The 25,955-nt window shown below is 44.6% G+C and overlaps 1 protein-coding gene across 5 annotated transcripts in view; it reads right to left on the bottom strand.

Annotated features, from left to right (window-relative positions):
* The window catches only part of TELO2 (telomere maintenance 2), an 863,005-nt gene that overhangs the window by 423,057 nt on the left and 413,993 nt on the right, over nt 1-25,955 (bottom strand). For all 5 annotated transcript variants that reach the window (XM_069210626.1, XM_069210623.1, XM_069210621.1 and 2 more), the window contains one exon: nt 25,473-25,561. In XM_069210626.1, coding sequence (XP_069066727.1) covers nt 25,473-25,561 — 89 coding nt within the window. The remainder of the gene's footprint in view (nt 1-25,472; nt 25,562-25,955) is intronic.

The raw sequence follows: 25,955 nt of genomic DNA, 5'->3' as shown, positions 1-25,955 counted from the left end.
AGAACGATATTCCCTAGAAAGCGCACCCATGATTTGTCTCAGCTTCATAACAGCTTTGTCAAACTGAGGTTTCCAGGACATAGTTTGTGATGCCCAAGTAAGTACAACAGTCCACCATTTCAAAAGCCCCCCCCCCCACCATAACCACGCAACTCTTGTCCTGTGTGGACTGAAGACATCATCTTGGTTTTACTCGTATTGACCTCCAGTCCCTGGGTGAGACAGAACTCCTCAAAACGCTGGACAAGCTTCTGTAACCCACTAGGGGTCTTGGAAATCAACAAAGTGTTGTCTGCAAACAACAACACTGGAGTTTTAGTTCCAGCCAAAGAGGGGCATCTACTTCAACTGATGATAGATAAGAAACAATGTCCTTTATGTATGGTGAGAAGAGCGTGGGGCCCAAAACACAGCACTTTCGGCCATCACGCACCACTGGATTTTCCTTAGTCAGTTGATTCTGTGTCCCCCACCTCACTTGCGCATAATTATCTTCATGAAGTTGTCTTCCAAGGAACAGGATTGATGGCATTTTCATATTGTAAAGAACTTGCCAGAGTATAGATCTTAGTACGAGATCGAATCCAGATCTAAGATCAACAAACACAAGGTACAGAGAACGCTTAACAACAGTAACAATACGCCAATAAATCAGTAATAACTGAAAAGCCTGGTCAATGGCTGAAATCTTGGTCCAAAAACCCGCTTGCTCAGGGCTAAGGATGTCTTCATCAATCATCCAGTCTTGTATCTTAGCCAGCAGGCACCAGGAAAACACTTTTTGGATGCAGTCAATTAAGCGAATCGGTCTGTAGTTAGTAGGAACAGACCTGTACCCTTTTTTATATATAGGGATGACGGCGGCACCTTTCCATAATTTAGGAATTCCTGCCCCGGCCGCTATAAGATTAGCGATAATAAGAATATAACGCTCTCAGAGTTATATTAGAAACAAATCCATTGGAACGCAGTCCGGCCCTGTTACCCTGCCATGCGTAACAGCTACAAGAGATTTGGTCACATCTGTGATGTCGAAGAATGGCGTTGGTGAGCGGGAGCAAGGTGGAGGCGACGTAGGTCTAGTAGTGTTGTGCACAGAGGAATATATGAGTAAAGATCAGAGATATGGTCGACCCAGGCTAAGGGGGCAACATAATTTGCAAGTTTGTTATTCTTTACAAGCTTAGAGTCACCAAAAAAAGGTAGAATCTTTGGCCGTACAAGCTTTGTGAAGAGAGGTCCACCTCTGAGGGTTCCAATTCCCCTTGGCATGTGTTATAGAAGCTTTATATGCTTATCTAGCTAGAAGAATTCTGACGCGGTCTCACAAGCAGATTGCACAAGCAAGAGAATGCTGCGATTCCCAAGAGTCAGTATTAAACCAGGGGATGCTCTTATGAACTCTCCCCTTTGAGCAGCTGTGGCGTGTTAAAAGCACAGTGATACCTGAGACACCAAGTCCTACCAGGTCAAAGCAGGAGCAGTCCCAAATGTCCCGCCCAGTGGGGGTGAGCCAGTGCTATATATTGCAAAGACAGGCTCCTCACCCTGCAAGCAGCTGCAGCATGGTAAAAGCACAATGAGCCCTGGGACACTGAGTACGACAGGTCAAAGCAGGAGAAGTCCCAAAGGTCCTTTGCTGCAGGGTTGAGGCAGCGCTATGTAGTACAAAGACAGGTGCTTCCCACTGTGAGCAGCTGCGACATGGTAAAAGCACAATGAGCCCTGGGACACCGAGTCCCACCAGGGCAAAGCAGGAGCAGTCCCAAAGGTCCCGCACTGCAGGGGTGAGGCACCTCCCCCTGAAGCTGTTGACGCTTTGGTTGAGGCACAACATCTCCTTCTGGGTAAACAACGTGGTAAAGCTTGTCTATTTATTGCAGGGGATTTCAACACAACATTTGAACCCCTTTCAATTGAGGATGTCAGTCGAGAAAGACCAGAGGACACAAGGTGGGGGTACCCCAACTTGAGTTAACCCGTGTAAGAAGGTGGACTGAGGCAGCCCTTCAAATGAAGGCACTTACTCTAGAATTTGGGGTAAGAGCAGCTAATGGAGAACCAAATCAGATAGAAGGGGTGCTAATACTTTTGATAATTCTATCCAGTCTAGTCGTATAGACTATATTCTAATAGATCTCCAACTATGGCCCTTTGTTACTGATATGATCGTTGAGTTGAGGGAAGAAAGTGATCACAATCCATTATGCCTGTCTATGAAAGGTTTTCATCTTAGGTTGGGTCGAGCTCAGCATCTTGTAGTGACCACAAGAGACATTTATACCTCAAATAATTTGAGGCATCTTAAGCGGTCCCAAATTATTGAGCAACCTGATCTATTAAGCAAGATTAGTATGGATCTGCACTTGGCCACGGCAGAGATGGATGCAGTAGTCTCAGATGCAAATAATGTCAAAGCAGTCACTGATGTTCATAATAGGTATTTTGGGGACATTTTACAATACTTTATAGCTCCAAATAAAAGGGCTAAGGGCAATCTAAACAGAGAACATTCCTGGTATAATGAGGAATGTAGATATCCCAGTTGAAGGATTGGAATTGCAGGTCAGGGAATACTCTGCAGATGCAGCTAGCTAGGAAGGTCTACAAGGTGGTGCAGATATGAGCAAAGAAGGATTGGGATGAAAGGAGGTCTAATTTTGGCATGCTCCTGTAGGGACCCTGCAAAACTCTGGCATCTTGTGAGATGGGGTGGTAAGAGTGATACATACAATCACGTTTCCCCCCTCTCAGGGTAGAACATTTCTCAGCTCCCTACTCTCAGGTTCAGTTTCCTATTCTGGCTGATGAAGCAAATACAGGGGCATCTGGTCTTATGGATCATTTTGATAAACCTCACCCCGTTTGCACTTCTTTCTTTACAATCCTAGGGAAAGGCTCCTGGCAACTTTAGCCCTTATTTTTTTATCCTTTGCAAGTCAGTAAAGTACTTGATGCAGTAGTTAGGGCTAGAGCACCAGGACCCGATGGCATCTAAGCCAATGTTTTTCTGCATAATGGGGAAAATTGCACTAGGTACATCCTCCTGTTAGCAAATGCTATATCCGTTGGCACCCCGGTTCCAAACTCTTGGAAGGACGCTGAATTGTACCAATCAATAAACAAGCATTTGCAATGCAACGGGTCACGCGTTTGCTCATGTTAGAGCTGATAGCGTTGTAAACTCCTAACACGACTTTTCACCTATTGGCAAAAGTGCATTTATGTACGTAACCCGAAAAAGTGCAATTAACTGTGTAAAGCGCTCGACTTCTGCCAAGCAAAACCACGAGCCAGACAGAAAACAGGGAGCCTCGCATGTTTTCTGTACTTGGTCAATGCGCTCGAAGAGGGCTAGCCACCGGAAAAGGCATGATGTATGCATGCCTTCGACTAATAAAAGCAAGCAGATTTTAATAGGCAAGCCCACGAACCAATGAAAAACACTGACGTGACGTCGACAGGGCTCCTAGCCCTTTTCTAATACCTAAAGCGTCGTGCTGCGATACGCATGCGCAAGCGCATGCGACACAGGCTCGACCCTAAAAAGGGGCTACATTTTTGCCAGGGAATTATAAGCCAATCAGTCTGATTGACTGCCTGCAAAAAATATTTGCACTTCTTGTGCTTGGGAAGATCAATGATTGGATGAATGTTAACGAAGCTCTGTTCCCATAGACTTCTACCTTGGATCAGGTCCTTCGCTTTATAATAATCTATTGAAAGACGGCTGAGATCATAAATTGGCTTTCGATCTGGTTCCTAGGGAAAAGCTTTGGCAGATTTTTGGTGCCATGGGCATGCCTCCAGAATTGCTGGACTTATTAATCCGCTTGCATGAGGGTAATAATGCCAGAGTCAGGTGGGGAATAGAGGGAGAGCTAACAGAATCTTTTTTTATTGGTAAGGGGGTACACCACGGATATGTCCTAGCCCAGACTTTGTTTTCCTTGGTTCTCAATGATGTTGTTTATTTTTGGTCTGCTATGCCTATAGATGTTCCTACTTTGGTAGGTTCCAAAGTATCCATTCTGTTGTTTCTGGATGATACCTTATTAGTCTCCAAAACTCCTAGTGGGCTCCAGCGTGCTCTTAAGCATTCTGAAGAGTTTTGCTCAGCTCGTGGTTTGGAGATTAATTCCACAAAGACGAAGATCATGGTCCTTCGGAGATCAAGGGTTGTTATGGCCAAACCAGTTTTGAGGGGGGGGGGGTTTCAGTCTTGGAAATGGTGGATGCTTTTACATATCTGGGGGTTACTTTGTCTTCCATACTTGCCTGGAAACCACAGATTGACACAGTGGCTACAAAGTACAATCAGCTATCAGGTGCTTTAGTGAAAGAGCATATTTCCTCCTTCTCGAAGCCCATTGCCCTTGTCGTTCAAATTATAAGAGACGAAGATTGCAAACTCTGTGCTGTACGGCACTGAATGATGGGGTTTAACAAATGTTTCCCCGCTGATTAGTCTGGAAAATAAATTCCTTGGAACCAAAGGAGTGCTTACTGGGAGATAGATAATGGATCTATTTTTTTTTTTTATTTAGGCATGGAATTAATTAGTAATAAAATTAGATCACGCCCTTTATTATTCTGGAGATGGTTGTTGTCTGCCGGAACTGTCTGAGTACAGGTTGGCATTAAAGGAAGTGACTGAGGTAGATAAGTTTAAGAAAATTATTTGGCTTTGTCAAGTTCAAAAATAGTTAATTAATTTAGGCCTTCATCACCTGTGGGACCATCTATCTCTTGCAGTAACTATATCCACACAGACGTTAACAAAATTTACTGGGCCTTGGTCAGGGAGAGGGACTTGCAGTCAGCCCTTACTTCACATTTAACAGGGAAGTTTTTGAATATCCAATTGGAACATGCAATGGAGCCTTATTGGGACGTTATTACATCCCTTTTGGACCGTAAGCTACACTTTCAACTTAAAGCCAGTGCCCTACCACTGAAATCTCTTACGGTTAAATGGGCTCTTGGCAACAATCCTTTGTGTGCTGCATGTGGTGCCCAGATTGAATCTTTAGGACATGTCTTCTTTGTGTGTCAAAAATACTCTACTTCTCGGGCCAAATGGATTAAACCCATTTGTAAGTAGTTTGGGGACACAGTGTAGTCAGACCGCGCTCAGGATACTCCAGTATGACTCCAATGTTTTATTTGCATGTGCTGTTGCAAAATGTTTGGGGTGGGTTTGGGTTATTAGGAATAAGGCCTTAGGCTTTGTTCAGTGATCCTCTTTCTCATTTTTCTTTTAGTCAATGAGGCTTGGTGTGATTGTATTTTAACAAAGAATTTGTATTTTGTTTATGAGTAGCATGTTTTATTTTGCTGTATAATCTGGCTTAAAGATCTATGTAATCTCTCAGGTATGTTTATATCATTCTTCTTTTGATGGGAATGAGTGCTTATAAGATTTCTTTTTATATGCTTAGTTTTATAATTTTCTCAGCACTAGTAATTATCCTCAAGGTTGATATGTTGCTGCTCTGTATATCCTAAGAATATTATTTGTGTTTTTATATGTGCTTTTATGACTTTGTTTGTTGAAAAAACCTAAATTACTGATTGATGCCACTCAGGGTCAATTCGATCCTGTCAAACCTTGTATTAGGACCCACAAGTCCTCTGGCGCCTATGATGTCAAGGTGTATTACTGAATAACACCCCTGACGTGTCAGAGCCAATGGATCAGCTTGTTTTTGAGAGAATCTTCCCCTTCAACTCTAGAGTGCGCTCTCAGATTTGGGTTGTCATTGTGATGAGGACAAGAGAGGCATGCCTACTAATGCTCATGTTACCAGAACAACTAAAATGATTGAAATCACTGCCATGGGTGGCCCTAAAACCCAGAGAGCTATATGCATTTTGCAAGTCATGAGAAGTAAATGTTTGGCACACTAAGAGAATTGAAGCTCGAGGTAGCAGGGATTATAACCTTTGGAGCCCCTGTCCTATGCACATGAGATGGGGGACCACCTAAGGGTGGTGCAACCTGGGCCACTTTAAAGAAATCACCCTAGGTATCAAATGCAACAGCAAAAGTATGGAGTCTGGGGGGGGAGAAACTGTAATCTGCAAATGTTGACGTGAGCCTGCTGTAAGTGGAGCAGTTTGCATGGGGAGAGTGGAAGCTACAAAGTCAGCAGCACTACGTGGTGTGGGAGGGTGATAATGGAGGAAAGCTGGAGGGGCAGCCCTATTAGACATTGAGAGCTGATTCATGGTATCAATAAGTGAGGAAATACATGATCTTAGTACTGCCACCTCAGCCTTCAGGTCCAGAACAAGGGATGCAAGACCTGACTTACACAAAGATGCGTAGTCTGCCACATCAGGTGCAGACACGCAGCTTGGGGTTCCATCTTGAACTAGGGATGAGACTGCTGTCTGCTCTAATGGGGGCTTCGTCAGGGACTCCATTAAAGACCCTGAAGGGGCAACGTAACGATTGCTACATGGGAAAACATCAGTGGGGGAGCCCTGTGTGGCAATTGCCCAGGTGGCTGGAATAGGCAAGGAAGAAGGTGCAGCTTGGGTGTTGGTATTAGGTTCACACCACCGATGCCTGGACTGGGTACATATGCTTGGAATCCTCCTGTGTCCAGCAGGAGGGGGGTTTGGAATTAGAACAGGAGGGGGAGGGTTAGGGAGAAGGAGTGCTCATTTCCAAAATGTCCTCACACTCGATCAACAAATTATCTATCCTATTGAGGATGCAACTGTCCCCTGTAGATTTGAGGGACTTTTTAAGTTTCTTTGTGGTATCCACAACCTCCCACTCCTCACCACCACCACCACCACCACCACCACCACCACCACCCTGGCATTTCTCTTCCCCAAGAAGCATAAAAGCCAATATAAAGCAAAGAAAACAAATAGGCAACTTTAAGAGACCAGTCTCTGAGCAAAGAAAGGAATAGTTTGCTTGAGGACTTGGCAATTTGGCAACAGGTGCAGTGCCTTTAGTGAGGTATTAGAAGAGTGGCTCAGCCCAGCCCTTTCTGGACTCGGACGGGTGCAAGATGGGACGGCCCTTGGCCTGGGTGCGGTCTGTGATTGTCCCACGGTGCAGAACTGCAGCACGCCTTTTATACTGAAGAAATCAGGCACAATTGGGATGGAGGGTAGGATTACCTCTCCAGCAGAGGTGGTAGAATCCTCAGTCACTCTCCACTGATCGCGCCAATGTCCTCGAGGGCAACGGGGCAATGCGGGTTACCTCAACAAGTCATCAAGTCTGGCCAAAGGGTCCCAGCCCCAGCAATGGTGTTATCAACAGTCTTATGCAGCCCCCAATAAGACAGACTGCTGTGCGTCTTTTATCCTGAGGAAAACAGGCACAGGTGGGATCGAGAGGAGGATTATGTGACTTGCAGTCTCCTGTAGAGGTGGTAGCGTCCTCAATTACACACCCATGGTCATGCCAATGTCCATGAGGGCAGCGGGGCAATGCGGGTTACCTCGAGAAGTCAGCAAGTCTGGCCAAAGGGTCCCAGCAACGGTGTCGCCAACAGTCTCATGCAGCGGAATAAATCAAGAATTCCCAACCAATCCTGACATGGTCAAAGTGAGCAGTGGCGTCTTCCAATCCTCTCGGATTTACCCTGCCAGATATACCTGTAATACAAGGACTAAAGATTGTGAATGTAATCTCCCAGGATATGAAGGATTCGTTTTTGGAAGAGACAGAGAATCCTGGATAGTTCTGACAATTTGTATACTGCTATTCTGCCCAAAGTGTGCCTTGTGCTTCCAAATACTGAGCTACGTTCTTCACCACCCTCCTCAGCCTCTGGAGATTTATTTATTTAATTTTGGTCAGGGTAGGGGTTACAGCCATGCCCAGGTAGTCGATATTGGAGACCACCCACCATAGCAGGGTCAGCCTCTGTGTTTTCTGACTGTGGTTCTAGAGGATGAAATGTTGATGAGCTCCGATTTGGTGACATTAATTTTATAGCTTGCGACCTTCTGGTATGCCTTGAGTCCAACTCGACATGAGGAAGGTAGCTTGGGGGGGGGGGGGGGGGGGGCTGTCACCGATATGAGGATGTCATCTGCGAACATGGTAAGTTATATATCTCCAATGCCAAATTTGATTCCTTTAATTTGGGGGTTACCCAGAATTCGGTGGGTAAGGAGCTCTAGGGTTAGGTCAAAAAAGCGGGGGATCATAGGGGACACCAATGCCTCTTCCGCTTACTGATGGTTACCCATTTAGAATGGAGCCTGTTGATTTTTATTTAGACTGTGGGGTTGTGGTAGGCCGTCATCAACCAATTCACAAAGTTCTCCCCCAGTCACAAGGCTCTCAGTGTGTCCTTCATGAAATCCCAGCCAATAATATATAGGCGACTGTCTCAAGCGTGCCCACAACCATCAGAGGTTCATTTGCACAGTCTCAGGAGGGGCCCTGTTGATTGCCCTCATTGCTAGTTGGTGATGGCCTCTAGCAGATCAGGTGCTCACTGCTTTGGCTGCCATCATCTTGCCGGGTGGGGGCCACCTGTCCTCCACTCTCTGTTGCATATAAGACAGCTATAATACTCCAATTCATAGGGCTAAAACAGAACACTACCCTAACTATATGTTATCTGCAACAAACTTACCCTAAGAAAACTTTAAAATGGGCAAAGAACCGTTCCTACCAAGCTGCGCTCAAACTGTAATTTGCGCTTCTGAAACTGAAGAACTGGTAGATTACTTTTCCTTCAAAACCGAAACTATATGCAACTCATTTCCACCAGCAATGACTGAGGATCTACATAAGGATACCACTGCTATATCTTCTAATACGGAAATAACTATGTCGCTTTAACTTTTCTGACTACTGGCTCATTATTTGCTAAAATTACCGCCATTCCATTATGCTCCCCACTTAATCAGTGTCCTCAGTGGAGGTTCTAAACCATAAAGGATACTCTTGCTCCAGCTATATTGAACTTTTACAGTTCCTTTACCAGTGCTGGCTCAGATTCGTCTGCACAGAAACAAGCCATTGAGACTCAAAAAAACTAAAGCTGAGAAACAGATTTATCTGATTGCCAATTGTTAAACTTCCATAGTTCTCTAAAATTACAGAATTAACAGTCAGTCAAATACCAGCATTCTTCCTTCATGAAAACAACGATTTTCTAAAAGAGGCAGCAATCAATTGAAGCTAAATGATAATAGAACGGAAATACACTGGCTGGGGAATTCCTCCCCTAATACTCAAGTCTGGTGGCCTTCAAGAATGGATGATGCACCTACTCCTGTCAATTATGCATGCAATCTGGGATACATCTTTGGCCAACATCTTCCCCTTTCATCAACAGATCAAACTAACATCCTCATGTTTCTTACTTTTAATCATTTTAAGGAAGATGCTCCCTTCTCCTCCGGTGAGTTCCTTGAAGCCAGTAGTCCCCCCACATATCTTCCCTGGGCTTAACTAATGCAATGGTATCTATCTCGGCCTCCCACACTATCTGACAAATTTATTGCAGTACATTCAAAACAGCTATTTGCCTGATTTTAGGTCCCCGCACTCTGAACATACATTAGATCATCTGCAGTGCCTACATGGGCTGCCTATACATAAGCTCTTTGTTTTCAAAACCTGGTGCATTTGCCACAAGGCATTGCATTACATTGGGCCATGAATAATCCATAAGCATCTGCAGCACCACTTGTGTGCTTTAATAATCTAATGCTAATCTTCTTGCTATTTCTCACATCAAAAGATCCAAACATGGTGAAAGCTATTTCAGCTTTCTAGACCCAAACATCTGGTCCTTTCTTCCCGGTACCGATCCAGACAATCAGGTCTTATCTAACATTCAGGAAAGCTTTAAAGGAAAATGATACTTAACCAGTAAGCATCTGTTTGTGGCATGTAGTGCTGTAGATTCACATGCTCTGCATACTTCTGCAATCTAGTGTTGGGTCTGGAAGGTTGCAAGTTGTTTTTCTTCTAAAAGTCTTTTGAGTCTCAAGGTACAGTGACTCATCCCCTTGCTGGTAATGTGCATGGACATCAACTCCATTGTTAGAATGTTTTCCAACAGGCGGTTAGGAATGGAGTGTAATGTAAATGTAATAGAAATTAAGCGCAGATGTATCAAAGGGTTTTACCCATTCTGTGTCTATGGGGCAATGTGCTCGTACATATGGCCCCAAATGTCAATGCCAGTGACTATGTATGGAAGACTAACTGCCACAGGTGTCTGGGGAGGCGGGTGGGTGCTTGTGAATCTACAGCACTACATGCTACAAACAGATGCCTACTGAGTAAGTATCATTTTCCTTTAACATTTTTCGTTCAATGGCATGTGTGGCTGTAGATACACATGCTCTGCACAGACTATAAAGTAGTGCTTCCCCAAAGCAGTGGCTAACTGTGGGTGTTGCAGTATTTTGAAAGAGAGTACACAGCACTGCCTGGCCTACATTAGCTCGGCATGCAAACACATCCACACAATAATGTTTAGTGAAGGTTTGAAGGCTTGTGGTGTTGTCCATGTAGCTGCCTTACATTTGTCAACTATGGCAATGCTACCTAAAAAGGCCACAGATGCACTTTTCCTGCAAGTGGAGTGTGCTCTAGAGGAATAGGTAATGGCCTTTTGGCTTCGGCATAACAAGTTTGGATACATTTGACAACCCATCTTGCTATACTAGATTTGATAATAGGGTTGCCTTTGTGCGGTGGAGAGAAGGCAACAAAAAGTTGTTTTGTTTTTTTAAAACATAAGCGCTCTTTTCACATCTAATTAGTGGAGGGCTCTTTTAGAACCAGAATCAAGTTGCGGAAAAATGACTGTCAATTCAATAATTTGGTTGAGATGAAACGGAGATACCACTTTGGTAAAAACTTTGGATTGGCACATAGAACGACCTTATCCTTGTGTACTTGGAAAAAGGATTCTTGCAAGGTTAGTGTCTGGACCTCAGTTACACATCTAAGGGAAGTGATTGCGTTTAAAAATCCACTTTCCATGATAGAAATTGTAGAGCACATGAGTGAAGTGGTTCTAAAGATGGGCCCGTGAGTCTAGTGAGCACCACATTTAGATTCCAAGAAGGCATTGAACGTAATCTTGGCAGCATCACTCTTTCAAGCCCTTCCATAAAAGCTTTATTGAGAGGGATATTAAAAAGAGTATAATGCTGTCCGTTTTGAAAGTTAACAGCTATAGCTGCTAGGTGTAACCTTATGGAAGTGTATGCCAAGTTTGCTTTTTGCAAATGAAGGAGGTACAGAATGATATTTTGTACCAACACTTTAAAGGGGTCCCAGCTTTTAGTAACGGAATAGTGGATGAAGTGTTTCCACTTTGATGCAGAACATTCTATAGTTGGCTTACATGCCTCCTTAAGAATATCCATACATTCTTGAGGTAATTTAAATATCCAAACTATGACTTCAGGAGCCAAATTGCAAGATTCAACTCTCTGGGATTCGGATGCCTGATCTGACCATGGTTCGGAGTGAGAAGGTCCGTGTGGAGGGGAAGCCTCTCGTGAGGAACCACAGACAGTTTTAACGGAGTGGTGAATAATGGTTGTCTGGCCCACGTGGGTGCCACTAGAATCAAAGTAAGAGACTATTTCCTCAGTTTCCGAATCAGATACAGGAGAGGGGAAGGTGGAACAGCGTAATAAAATAACCCTGACCAATTCATCCATAAAGCAGTGCCCCTGGACTGACGGTGTGGGAACCTGGAGGTCAAGTGTGGGCATTTGCGTTTTCTTTTGTTGTGAATAGGTCTATATTTGGGAACCTCCACTTTTGGAAGTAGGGTAGTAGGACTCCAGGGTGGAGTTCCCACTCGTGGACTTGTTTCCACATCCTGCTGAGTAGGTCGGCAAAATTGTTGTGTGTTCCTGGCAGGTGTCCCGCTGACAGGTAGATGTTTTGGTGAATGGCCTAGCGTCAAATTGTCTGTGAAAGACGAGACAACTGTAGAGAATGTGTCCCCTGTGTTTTTGCACATAGTACATGGTCGCCATGTCGTCTGTGCTTATGAGAACTACTTAGTTGATAAGATGTTTTGAGTGCTAGTTGAACAGCTACGAACTCCAGATAGCTGATGTGTGTGGTCCCAAAGACCCTGGACTGTGAAGTTTTGGAGATGAGCACCCCTTTCTGAGAGGCATCTGTTGTCAGGATGATCTGTAGAACTGGGTCCAGAAAAGGCCGTCCCTTTACAAGATTGGTTTTGTTCCACCATTGCAGAGAGCAATGGGTATGGTTGTCTATCGGCACTAGCTCTTCTAGACAACCCTGTGCCTGAGACCATTGGCATAAAAGACATTCTTGCAACAGATGCGTATGAAGATGGGAATGTGGTACAATGGCAATGCAAGAAACCATAATTCGAAGAAGGCTGATGACACATTTTAATGTGACTGGGTGATTCGGACAAAAATGAGAGAGTTGCAGTGGGGATGGTCTAGCTGGGTAAACATCTATGTCTTATTGGCCATATCATATTGAGACCAAAGGTCTGTGTCTGGATGAAAAGGCGCTTTATCATCCCTGTGTCCTGGGCATCATAAAATTAATGAGGTGCGCCCTGTGGGGTGATGGCAAGAGGGTCGCCTTGAGATGGAGGAGGTGAAAGAGTAGGTGGTGGTGGTAGGGATGTAGGCAGAGGTGGATGAATTGCAACCGAGTCTCTATCCATTCTTTTTTGTTTGTCTGGAGGCATAGATGTATCAAGAGCCTCTTCAAAAGAAAGTTGTCATTTGGAAGGAGTGGTGACGACAGCTTTAACCAAAACTCACCCCGTTTGGGGTTGAATGTGAAGCTGAGATTGTTTAGCATGGAATTGCTGCTTCATTTTATGTAGGATAGGCTCGAGGGAGGTAGTCGACTTTGAGGCTGTAAGTATTTTAAGTCCTTTTGGTGTGAGGTGCTCTTGACTTTCGGAGCCAAAGTTGTCGTTGCCGAGGAAGACACTAATTTTTTCAGCAGCAAAACAGTTGGCTCGGAGTGGGATGTGGAAGCTTTCAGTGCCAAGGCTGGTGGTGTTCAGCTTGGTATTTAAGTGGAAGGCTTTGGTCTGCTTTTTGGAGCCGAGCTCGGTGACCGGGTGCTTGAGTGAGTTTTTTGGTGACTGCCATGGCCTGAAGGTTGTGGCATCCCCGATAGCCTTTGCTTCCATGCTGCTGGACTTTTTGGATGGAGCAGGGGGGCTTTTACTCATGGCTGGCTGAGTCGGAGGAATTTGCTGCATTTCAAGGTCAGTGTTGGCCTCCGAGTCCGAATCTTCGATTGAAAGAGCCTCTTCCTCAGCAGCCAATGCCTCTTGAAGTTCCTGGTCTGGTTCCGACTTGGACATGGAGTCTTGGAGTCTGAAAGTATCCGGTGTGTCCTCAATTTCGTGCCTCTGCATTTCATGACAGTGGGCCCTTTGATCTTGCAGGATCTTTTTTGATCGGAAAAACAGGCAGGCCTCGCAGGCCTCCTCTTTATGTTCCGGGGACAGGCAGAGGTTACAGACCTGGTGCTGGTAGGTCCGTGGACAATGGCACTTAGGACAAAAAAGGAAAGGAGTCCCTTCCATTAGGATTTCATTCACGAGGAAATAGAGTTTAAAAAAATGGTGGCCTGGAGGACCTCAGCTTTTTCAGTCCTGGAACGTAAGGGAAGAAAAATACGAGTTTGTTGAACAACACAGACAGACTGGGAAGGTTTCCCGAATAGAAGACGCCTAAAAGGCGGTCTTGAACCAGAGCTCAGTGAAAACACAACCGGACCCGGCAGGGGAAGAAAACAATCAAACAGTGGAGTCGATGCCCATGCGCATTGCCAGCAAGAGGAGGAGTCACTGTACCTTGTGACGCGAAAGACTTTTCGAAGATAAACATCTTGCAAACTTCCAACACTAGATGGCAGAAGAATGCAGCACATGTGTATCTACATCCACACATGCCAAACACATGTTTTTTTTTTACATATCCCATCACCTGGTAATCAATTAGCGCCAACTGCAATTATATAAGCGCCAGGATAACTTTGGTAGGTCACTGCTGCTCTATATTAAGTTCATTTAATTCACTCTGCCTTGTTCATCCACAGGGGTAGTGGAAAAGACTTGAGGGCTCGAAGAGCTGCTCTTGGTGCTAACAGGTTGAAGAGGCATACTGACTTTCCTGAACCAGAAACCTTGAATTGCTGGAGCCTCAAGGTGGGCTCCCGATCCTGTAACTAAAGGTTGCGTGACTACTAACTCCACTATCATATACTGAGAAATGGCTCTGAAGGTCAGCAGATGCTTGTCTTCCCATCTGCATTCCACATGGCTCTATTGGTCCAGAATGAATTGTTGCAGATGTCTCTTTTTCAACAAGGTATTCTGGGTGATGACCATCCACAAAGCCATGGGAAGAACTGTGTTTTGAATGTGGATGACTGAAGTTGATGATATTTCTAAGACACTCATAATACAGGGAGTGCAGAATTATTAGGCAAGTTGTATTTTTGAGGATTAATTTTATTATTGAACAACAACCATGTTCTCAATGAACCCAAAAAACTCATTAATATCAAAACTGAATATTTTTGGAAGTAGTTTTTAGTTTGTTTTTAGTTTTAGCTATGTTAGGGGGATATCTGTGTGTGCAGGTGACTATCACTGTGCATAATTATTAGGCAACTTAACAAAAAAAAATATATACCCATTTCAATTATTTATCATTACCAGTGAAACCAATATAACATCTCAACATTCACAAATATACATTTCTGACATTCAAAAACAAAACAAAAACAAATCAGTGACCAATATAGCCACCTTTCTTTGCAAGGACACTCAAAAGCCTGCCATCCATGGATTCTGTCAGTGTTTTGATCTGTTCACCATCAACATTGCGTGCAGCAGCAACCACAGCCTCCCAGACACTGTTCAGAGAGGTGTACTGTTTTCCCTCCTTGTAAATCTCACATTTGATGATGGACCACAGGTTCTCAATGGGGTTCAGATCAGGTGAACAAGGAGGCCATGTCATTAGATTTCCTTCTTTTATACCCTTTCTTGCCAGCCACGCTGTGGAGTACTTGGACGCGTGTGATGGAGCATTGTCCTGCATGAAAATCATGTTTTTCTTGAAGGATGCAGACTTCTTCCTGTACCACTGCTTGAAGAAGGTGTCTTCCAGGAACTGGCAGTAGGACTGGGAGTTGAGCTTGACTCCATCCTCAACCCGAAAAGGCCCCACAAGCTCATCTTTGATGATACCAGCCCAAACCAGTACTCCACCTCCACCTTGCTGGCGTCTGAGTCGGACTGGAGCTCTCTGCCCTTTACCAATCCAGCCACGGGCCCATCCATCTGGCCCATCAAGACTCACTCTCATTTCATCAGTCCATAAAACCTTAGAAAAATCAGTCTTGAGATATTTCTTGGCCCAGTCTTGACGTTTCAGCTTGTGTGTCTTGTTCAGTGGTGGTCGTCTTTCAGCCTTTCTTACCTTGGCCATGTCTCTGAGTATTGCACACCTTGTGCTTTTGGGCACTCCAGTGATGTTGCAGCTCTGAAATATGGCCAAACTGGTGGCAAGTGGCATCGTGGCAGCTGCACGCTTGACTTTTCTCAGTTCATGGGCAGTTATTTTGCGCCTTGGTTTTTCCACACGCTTCTTGCGACCCTGTTGACTATTTTGAATGAAACGCTTGATTGTTCGATGATCACGCTTCAGAAGCTTTGCAATTTTAAGAGTGCTGCATCCCTCTGCAAGATATCTCACTATTTTTTACTTTTCTGAGCCTGTCAAGTCCTTCTTTTGACCCATTTTGCCAAAGGAAAGGAAGTTGCCTAATAATTATGCACACCTGATATAGGGTGTTGATGTCATTAGACCACACCCCTTCTCATTACAGAGATGCACATCACCTAATATGCTTAATTGGTAGTAGGCTTTCGAGCCTATACAGCTTGGAGTAAGACAACATGCATAAAGAGGATGATGTGGTCAAAATACTCATTTGCCTAATAATTCTGCACTCCCTGTACTCTCTCCTCCAAATGAAATACTTTTACTTGACAAGCATCCAGTGCTGGTTAGAGGTAGTTCTAAACTTGTTCAGTCCCTGGAGTTCACCTCCGGAAACTGGCCTGGAACCCTAAGCAATTGAGAAAAGATGGTGTGGTCTGAACATTTGAAGACAATTCTGTCGAGTGTTGATATTTGTTCACCAGGCATCCAAATAAAGCTAGCAGAAGATCTTTGGACCCCTTTAGTGTGCTGGCACTACTGGCATCTATTTGCAGAACATATGAGGAGCCCATTTGAAGAAGAAGGGATACGCTTTGTATTGAAAGTGTGACTTCTTCGCAACAAAAATCAAGAGAGATTAAAATACTCATCTTGTAAACCTAACATGAGAAAAGTCTTCCAGAGTCACTTGTCTGAAGTATTTAGGTCCAGTATTGTCTGAAGTATTTCTTTCCATTCGATGACATTTGTATTAAATTCCCTCCATACTTTGGAAAGTAGGAGCAAGGTCTATAGTATCCTTTTGTCAAGTAATGACTGTCACTTTGTGCAGAAGATGTAGTTGGAAATTGGTACCTTTTGTGTACTGGAATCACTGGTGGAAGTATTTTCCTAGAGCATAAACATGTTCCACAATAGTCAGCACCCATGTACCTTTCATTTGCTTAACCATTCTTAGAGGTGACCTGCAAAATTCTTCCACACTGCAATAACGCATTGTGCTAGGAAGTCATTGCCTTTTCATGTCTGGGGCTGCTAGTGGGAGCTGATAATGAAATAGCTACTTAACAGTAGGAGTAATTTTGCAGCTTGAAGAGTTTTCTGGATTCCCATGCTGTGCATTATTCCGCCATCTACTGGTTGGGTTCAGAATTGTCTTTTAAACTTTTTTTCTTTTTTGTGTGGGCGTCGTGGAACACCATTTGGTGGTATGTCTGTCCCCTGTATAGCATGAAACGGTGTCCCAGAATCTCCTAAGGGTAGTTGCCATCTTCAGATTCTTTTTTCTGGTTTTGAAATTTTCTTCTTGTTGTTTTAGTCTCTTTTGTTCCCACCTGATTGAACTGTTTCCCATTTCTGGGAAGGGGGTGTGTTGCATGTGGAACCAGACAACTTCAAGCTGTAAAACTACTCCTACTGGTAAGTAACCACTTCGTTATGCAGCATGAATCATTTGATGGATTCACATGCTGTGCATTAGTTTACGTAGCGTATCCCTTTCTTTGGGTTGGTTGGAATGAAATGAGGAAGAATTTGCAAACAGGTGTTGCAGTACTTTTTGTCCCACCTGCACTTCCTTGTTCATCTGAATGTTCACACAATAATGTTTTGCGAATGTGTGGAGAAGCCCATGTTGCTGCTGCACAGGTTGTGTCTATGGGTAAATTTGCTAGGAATGCTAATGTTGCACCGTTCTTTCTTGTTGAATGTGCTTTTGGGCATGCGGATAGTGTCTTCCATTCACCTGAACAGCAAATCTGTATGGTTTCCACAATCCATTGCACAATTGTTACCCTTGGTTGTTTTTGCATAGGAGATGAACAATTGGTTACCCTTACGGAACTCTTGTTTCTTGCAGATAGTACATTAAAGCTCTCCTTATGTCCAAATTGTGTAGGGCTCTTTCCATCTATGTTTGTGATTCTTTGAGGAATACCAGTAGTTGTGTGCTGGAATTGATGTGACAATTGCTCATTATCTTTTATAAGAACTGTGGTTGGTTCTGAGAACCACTCTGTGTATTTGCAAGTGTAGTTAACGTATTGTTAATGCTTGCAGCTCACTCTCTGCAGTGAGGTGATTGCTATTAGGAATGCTGTTTTAAGTGTGAGTGATCAGAAATCTGCCTTGTGCATAGGCTTAAACGGTTTTGACATCCAATGGTTTGGTACTGTGTTGAGGTTCCACATTGGTGCTGGGACTGTTCTCGTGGATGAAATTTCTTGGATCCCTCTAAGAAACTTTTCACCACTGGTGAGATGAAGAAGCTGTTACATGAAGTGCCCCTGGTGTAGGCTACTACTGCTGCCAGATGTACTTTTAGTGTTGAATGGGTTAGCCCGCTATCCAGCAAGTGAGTTAGGTATGTTAGTACAGTTTCCTGCTTTGTTCTTGTTTCCATTGTTCTGTTCTTAGTGCATCAGTGTATATAGCTTCTCCTCTTAGCTGCACAGCATTGTCTTGTGGTATACTTCCTTGTCTCCTGTTGTATTTCCATGGTTCTAGGCAGTAGCTGTAAGTGTCTGAACTATATGTACTCAGGCGCCAGGCTGCTAGGGTGAGCATTGATGGCTCCGGGTGATACACCTTCCCCTCCTGCATTGCAATGAGGTCATATTCCATTAAGATCTTGATTCTTTGTCCCCTGGAAATCTCTAGTAGGTCTGAGTACCAGGTCTGTCTGACCCATTGCGGGCTATGGGGATGAGGTTTCTCCATGGCTATCTCAAGCACCCTGGGTATTAGAGGAATACGTGAAAAGGAGTAAGCAAATCTCCCTGTCCATTTTAGTGACAGGGCATTCCCCTCTGACTGTGCTGTTGAAACCTGGAGGCAAAGTGTTGGGATTTTGTGTTCTCTGCTGTTGCGAACAAATCGACTGCTGGATTGCACCAGGCCCTGAATAACTTCTCTGGTGTTTCCTGTTTCAGTTCCCATTTGTGGGAGCTGCTTTATTGTCTGTTTAGACTTTACTCTCCCATGTTTTCTTTTCATGGTAGATGGACTGTTTGCAGGTTGATCCTCCTTGGTATTGCCCAATGCCATGTTTCCTGGGCTATTTCGCTCAAGGTGAATGATTTTGTGAATCCCTGTTTGTTCAGGTAAAACAGTTGTTATGTTGTCTGGATGTATTGGTATGGCTGTTTCTTTTAAGTGTGCCTGAAAAGCCTTCAGAGCTAGGAACACTGTCTTCATTTTCAGGAAGTTGATGTGTTTCAGAGAATCTTTGTTGTTCTACTGTCCTCATTCCTTCAGGTTGGCTGTGTGTGCTCTCCAACCCTTGTGGGATGCATCTGGTGTGATAGTCATTGGGGGAGTTGGTGTCTTGAATGCTCTTCCTAAGGTTACGTTCTTTGATGTCCACCATTGTAGTTCCTTTTGTGTCTTTGCTATTACAACCACTGGATCCTCCCAATTTCCAGAGGCTTGTGACCAACTGTTGCATAACCATTCCTGGAAGTCACATGTGCAGTCTTGCTTGTGTTAAGAGCATAAAGCAAGATGCCATCATGCCCATTAGCTTCATGACTGTCCTCACTGTCAGAGACTGAACCCTCTGGTATAGGTGAACCTGCTCTGCCATCGCTCTTACCCTCCTCTGGATAGGGTATGGCTGTGCTATCTTCGAGTTCAGGGTCACCCCCCAGCAACACCTTTTCCTGTTCCGATTATGGTGACGATCTTTTGTGATTTATGGAGAAACCCAGGTGTTCTAAGGTTCTGATTACCGCTTGAATGTTCCCTTGGCATTTTTGTTTGGTTTTTGCCTTTACTAGCCAGTAATCTAGGTATGGGTATACATGTATTCCCTTCCTTCATAGAAAGGCTGCAACTGCTGCGAGACATTTTGTAAAGACCCTTGGTGCTGGCTTTATGCCGAAAGATAGGACTCTGACCTGATACTATACTGTATCAAATACAAAGGTAACTTTTGTGTGCTTGATTCATGGGTATGTGCAGGCAGGCATCCTTCAGATATAATGTTGCCATATAGTCCCCATTTTGTAGGAGTGGGATTACTCCCTGAAAGTTGTGTGCGGATGGATTTGTTTATGAACTTGAGGTCCAGAATTGGTCGTAGGGTGAGGTCCTGTTTGGGAACCAAGAAGTAATAGTAAGCAGTCCCACTTATTTTGTTCCCTTACTGGTACCTTCTTTATTGCCTGCTTTTGTAAAAGTTCTTTATCTCTTTCCTGAGATGTATGAGCTCTACTCCTTGATATCTTTTTGGTTTCATGGGGATTGGTGATGTTTTTTTGAGCAGTTCTATGCAACTGTCCGTGGTGATTCTTCCCACTGCTGTGGATAATTCCCTTTTCTGCATCCTACTGGTGTCTTTTGGGGGCCTGTTTCATCTGTAAAGTCACTTGCTTGTGGCTCCTCCACCTCGGGAAGCCTGCCCTCTACCCCTTTCTCTCAAACAAAAGAACTGCCTTGCTGGGTGGTGCACAGTTAATATGTGGTCTGCTGTGTGGCTTGGTGTGAGCTAGCTTGTGTTTGTTGCTGCTGCTGACCCAGTGAGAAAGGCACTCTGCCGGTGGGTCTTCAGGGTGTGCTTCCACTCGTTCAGAATGAACCACTATATTGTATGGCCTCCCCATTTCCTTAGCTGTTTCATTGTCCTTTTTTATTTGCTGTAAGGCCTCATCGACCACCTCACTGAATAGTGCTTCCCCTGTAAAGGGCACGTTGATGATAGAGGCTTGATATTCTCAGTCAGGCATGTCCCCTTAGCAATGTGCTTGTGCACATCTGCCTACTGGCAGTGTCTGCTTCATCCAAGGCCAACTTCCGGCATGTAATGGCAATATTTCAACCATCTTGCGTTACTGCCTTACCTCTCTTTTTTCTTCCTGAGGTAGTTTTTGCATTAGGGATTCAATTTCATCCAATTGCTGGTTGACTATAATTGTTCAGCAGCACATTTGAATTTGCAGTTTGCCACTGTGTTGAGCCTCCCTCTCCATTTTTCTTCCCACCATGCCAAGCCTCCTACTCTCCCTTTCTGGTGGGGCACTGTTGAGATGTGTGCCTTGTTTTATTTTCGTGCATTAGCAACAATGATGGAATCTACTCGTGCAGCGGTTCCCAACCTTTCGAGTTTTGCGAACCCCAACTGTATTGTTACTGGAATCCGGGGACCCCCACTGAATCATTATTGGAATCTGGGGACCACCCCAACTGAAAGATGGGGACCTAATCTGTTAATATTATTAAATTTTCTAAGCAGTTGTGGAGCCCCTGAGGAGGCTTCGCTGACCCCTAGTGGTCCATGGACCACAGGTTGGGAACTAATGCGCTGGTGCATTCCCCTGTGTGCATTTAGGGTCTTTTGTTGGGGGCTTATATTTCTTTTCCACTTGGGGGATTACTGCTGTGATAGCTTCCCGAAAGGCTTCTTTGCCTTGATCTAATATGCTGGACAGCATTGGGATGTATAAGTTGCCCTTTTTGTCAGTCTTTAGTGTTGTGAGGAGAAAACACATCTCCCTTTTTCTCCTCTAACGGCACTCCATATGTGTCTGCAGCTCTACTGACCAGGTTGTTATACACTGCGAGGTCGTCAGGCGGTGATGACTTCGAGGAGTAGTTGTCTACCTCTTCTTCTGGAGAATCTGTGTCAAGGTCGTTCCATGACTCCTTGTTGAACCCTCCTGCTCCTTCTTCCACTTGGGTTCGTAGAACTCTTCTTCGACTTCCTCTTCAAGGGGCTCCAGTGTTGCCATAGCTTCCAAGGTAGATCCCTCTTCACGCAGAACGCCATTAAAGGTTTACTTGGGATTTGAAATTTCCTTAAGGAGTTGTTGAGCTCCTTCTTTCGCCGAAACAGTAACACCATCTCTGCCATTATTCCTCGTTTCTTCCTTTCAACCTCTTGTGCCTTTTCTCTGTTAAATGCTTGTAATGGTATTTTCTTCAACATCGACTGTTCATCGTCTCCGAAGGCTTTGTTTTTTCCCGTCGCAGTCTCTCGACCTCATGGGACTGTTGAGATTTTCAGCACTTTGCCAGCATTGGTATCTCGTGGTTGGGATCCGTGGGCTTCCTTAGCTTGCGGCTGACCTTTGGTCAGTGTTTTCTTCAACACCAAGGCTGCCTTGTGTGACTTTTTCTCAGAGGGTTTAGGCTCTGTGCCTTCAGCAGCCTGATTACCTTATGCAATTTTCTTTCGGCAACCTTCAGCAATTTCTCCACCTGCTTCTTTTCAGCACCTGTCTCTAGGAGTTCAAGGTGTGACCCTCCATGGGCTGTCTCTGCCTCCTCCATGCTTTAAAACTGTTGGTTTTCTCTGCCTTTTGGAGCCTTAAGCGGGTATGACTGATGTTGCTGGTACTGTGAAGTGAATGGTTTAAAACTGCTGCAGAACTTTCTGCTGGTACTACCTATCTTGTTATTTTTGCTGAAATCTGGAGAAAGTCTTTGTAGGCTATAGCCATGAGATTTAATCCTGCGTTTTCATTTTCTTAATTTCCTCATCTGTGTTAGGAATTACACCTACAGGAAAAGAAAATGGATGAAAATGTACTGTGCAGTCTATCTGAGGATTTTTAAATAAAGTCATGCTGATCTCCACAGCTCCAGACCATGGTAGTAGGCAGTAATTCCCACATCAGTAGACTTGAGAGATTGCTAATGAATTGTTTGGAAACTAACATGCCCTCTTTCAAGATCTTATGTCCTCCTGCTCTTACGACGACCCAGTCAGGCAGCTGTGACTACACCCCATTGCCACGCACTTTAGCCCTCAAGTATTGCAGCCCACAATGACAGGAGATAGAGGGTCTCACCCTATCCAGCAGACTAAACTCGATAAATATGCCCTCCTGAGAGACCTAACGCCGTGCCAAGCTAAAGCGGAGTCCGAAGAGCTGCAATAAGAGGGACAGTCACCATGCTGACAAACATAACAGCGGCTATTCAGAGAGTTTGCGGCTCCCTAGAACCGAAAATTGACTCACCCACCACTGAAGTTACACTGATCCGAGCTGGTCTGCGAAACATGGGAGACAAAGTGAGAGGGGGGGAAGATGCAACTGTGACTTTGCAGGGTAAAACTAAGACTCTAAAAAGTGAGGATGAAATGTTAAGGGCCAAAGCAATGAAAAAGGAGGCGCACCTGGAGGATTATGAGGGACGTACACGTTGGAATAATATAAGAGTGGTCGAAGTTCGGTCTACTGCAGACCTCTTTATTGAAGACTTGATCTCGAAAGCCCTCAAGCCACAAGGACTGTCCAACTTCTTCTCTGTTGAGAAGGCGCACACAGTGCCGAGGGTCTCTCCAAAGCCAGGTGCTGCGCCTCTAAACATCATTCCCCGAATATTTAATTATAGGGACTGCAATGCAGCCTGCCTGTAACAGCCCACCACTGAAGCAGGAAGGAGCAATCATCAGTTTCTTCACGGATTTTACTCTCAGAGCCCAGACTCTCCGATGTGACTTTGCGGAAGTGAAGAGGACACCGTGACAACGTGAACTAAAGTATTCCCAGATGTTCCTAGCTAAGTTGATAGTGTTGGCTGGTCTATCGTGACTGGACTAACTTCTTACACAGCGTGACCATACACAGTTCTATACGGAGGTTCACTGGCTTGTGGTATCACTGACCACTCACCAGTTTGGCCAAAATATTCTCTTGGCAGAAGGAAGTGGGGGGGAATCCCACCCGTCAATCCATGGTACCTGAAGCAACCGGTAATACAGGAGGAGCTAACTAGTACACAACACTACTTCACTGAAAATTCTCCTTTGGTTCAATCTGCCCAAACACTGTGGGAGGCACACAAGACTGTGATAAGGAGCCATGATATTTCCCTCATTGCAGGACACAGGAAAGATAAATGTAAAAATAAGAGGACCTTGAGCATAAGGTACTGACCCAGGAGCACCTCCTCCCGGCACAGAATAATTCTGAGGCTCGGCATGGCACTGAAACGCAGGGAACATCAGGATGTCACGGTGGAAGCGGCAAGGGCTCACCACCGAGCCACACAATGCCACCTCTATGATGCTGGAAATGAGGCCAGCAAGCTCTTGTTTTGGCTCGATAAACGTAAACAGACCAGGTACTGGGTGCTTGGGCTTCACACGAGGAGGGGACAAGGTGGGGGGAAGGGAGGTGTTCTTGTGAAAGATAGTGTTGGAATAGCCAGTAGTTTTGCTGACTACTATACCCGTCTCTATTCGCCAGTGGTTACTGCAACAACAGCAGAGGTGCAGGAGTTTCTCCGTAACATACACATGCCTTGTCTGTCACTGGCAGATATAGCGCTTATGGAAGGGAACATTACCACAGAGGAGATAGCGGCAACTATGAGAGACCTACACTTAGGCAAGGCCATGGGACCTAATGGGATACTAACTGAATTGTATAAAATGATAGGTACCTCTCTAGCCCCGCATTTGCCAGCTATGTATTAAAAGAGCAGGGCGAGGGGGACCTGCTGCACGACCCAACTGCCCACCACTGTGGTTATACATAAGGCAGGGAAACCACCTGAGGACTATGCCTCATGCAGACCTATATCTCTCCTCAGTGTGGAGGATAAGGTATTGGCTAAACTGTTAGCACAATGCCTGATTATGGTCATTACCACATTAGTCCATCTGGCTGTCGGGATTTATGCCTCACAGTGGCACCAACCTTAACCTCTGCTGTCTGTATGGGGTGATGGGGAAGATATCTAACTTAAAAGTACCAGCACTGGTGCTAGCTCTTGATGCCAAGATGGCATTTGATGTGACAGACCGCCACTATATGTTTGCAGTACTGACAAGGCTGGATTTCTGTCCCGAGTTTCTCCAGCATGTTCAGCTCCTCTATGTGGGACCGTTAGCACAGGTCAAAGTAAATGGTAGCTGCTCTAAAGAATTGCAACTAACAAGAGGCACCCTGCAAGGCTGCCCCGTTTCCCCCTCTTCCCTGGCTTTTGAGCCATTGGCAGCCTGGATTAGACAGGACCCATTGTTGCGGGGCATACAGTGGGAGGGACAGTGGAAAGATAAAATAAAATATCCCACCATGCCGATGATATCTTCCTGTATGTGACAGACTCGGTGCTGAATCTGGCCAATGCAGGTCATCGCCATGTTCAGTCAATATTCTGACTATACAATCAATTGGTATAAATTCATACTGTACCCCCCACTGGACTGTAGTGACTGAGTGAGGTCGAATGCGGTGGAGGCATTGCCCTATCAGCTAAACAGTGTATTCTGAATGTCTGGGGCAAGACTGATGCCAGGAGGGCCACTAGATATTGGCTGACAACGGGCCTAGAAGTGGCAAAAAGGAACATGCTAAAGCCTGGGGTCCACCCAAACGCTAGGCATCGAGGCATGGAAGCTTGATTTAGATTGGTGTATGCTCGTGGAACGGGTCGTATATGAGAGTAGAGGCTGCCCCAGGAAATGGAAGAAAATCTGGGCCTAAAGGTGCGAAGTAAAAGACAGAATGAGAGAGGATGAACCTGCTGGTGAGAGAAAATACACAATGGTAGTTGAGGTTATGCTATAGATTCACAATTATCGTCTCTTATCTTTCTGAGACAGATATGGTGTTAACCAATTTAGCACAGGAGCGTGTTGGCTAAAATTACCCTCAGTAGCTAATGTTATACTGGAGATTAAATGTTCTCTTTCTTTGATTCTTCTAAGGCAGATAAAGTGAAAACTAACTGGATTAAAGTAGTAAATAACACAAAAGTGTGCTACGTAATGTCGCCCTCAAAATGCTTAATGAAGGCAAAGTTCCTACCAGTCACTGGGTGGGCTGGAAGGTGCTGGCCCAGATGCTGAAGGCTCCAGGAGGGACCGCAGCTCTTTACTCTGCTCATCATCTTCATACTGAAAAGGTAGAAGAGGACATGATACAAGTTCACCAATTATGGAAGCACTATATTGAGATTGCATGAGATCAACAAACTGGCACCAGAGCATCTCCTTGAGAAAGGAAAATAATTCATTAGTTGAGTATTTTTTAACCTTTGATCAAGTATGTAAGATCAATATCTACCTCTACTATGTATAAACACAAACCATTATCTGCAAAGCAAAAGAGAATATACTTGCTAATTTGTGATTTCTGGTAAACACTCCTTAGTCCTGCTCGATCCTATAAACTCTGCGATATCTTGCTGCATATAGAAAACAAAATGTACTTGCTAAAGTCTGTAAAAGCCCCTTACTTTCAACATTTTTAGGTGGCTTCCCTTTCCTTATCCTACTCTCCGCACCCCTT

This window comes from Pleurodeles waltl, chromosome 10 (genome assembly GCF_031143425.1).
Source record: "Pleurodeles waltl isolate 20211129_DDA chromosome 10, aPleWal1.hap1.20221129, whole genome shotgun sequence".
NCBI classification, from domain to species: Eukaryota; Metazoa; Chordata; class Amphibia; order Caudata; family Salamandridae; genus Pleurodeles; species Pleurodeles waltl.
The sequence above is the reverse complement of the archived record's forward strand: the minus strand, read 5'-3'. Positions and strand labels throughout refer to the sequence as shown.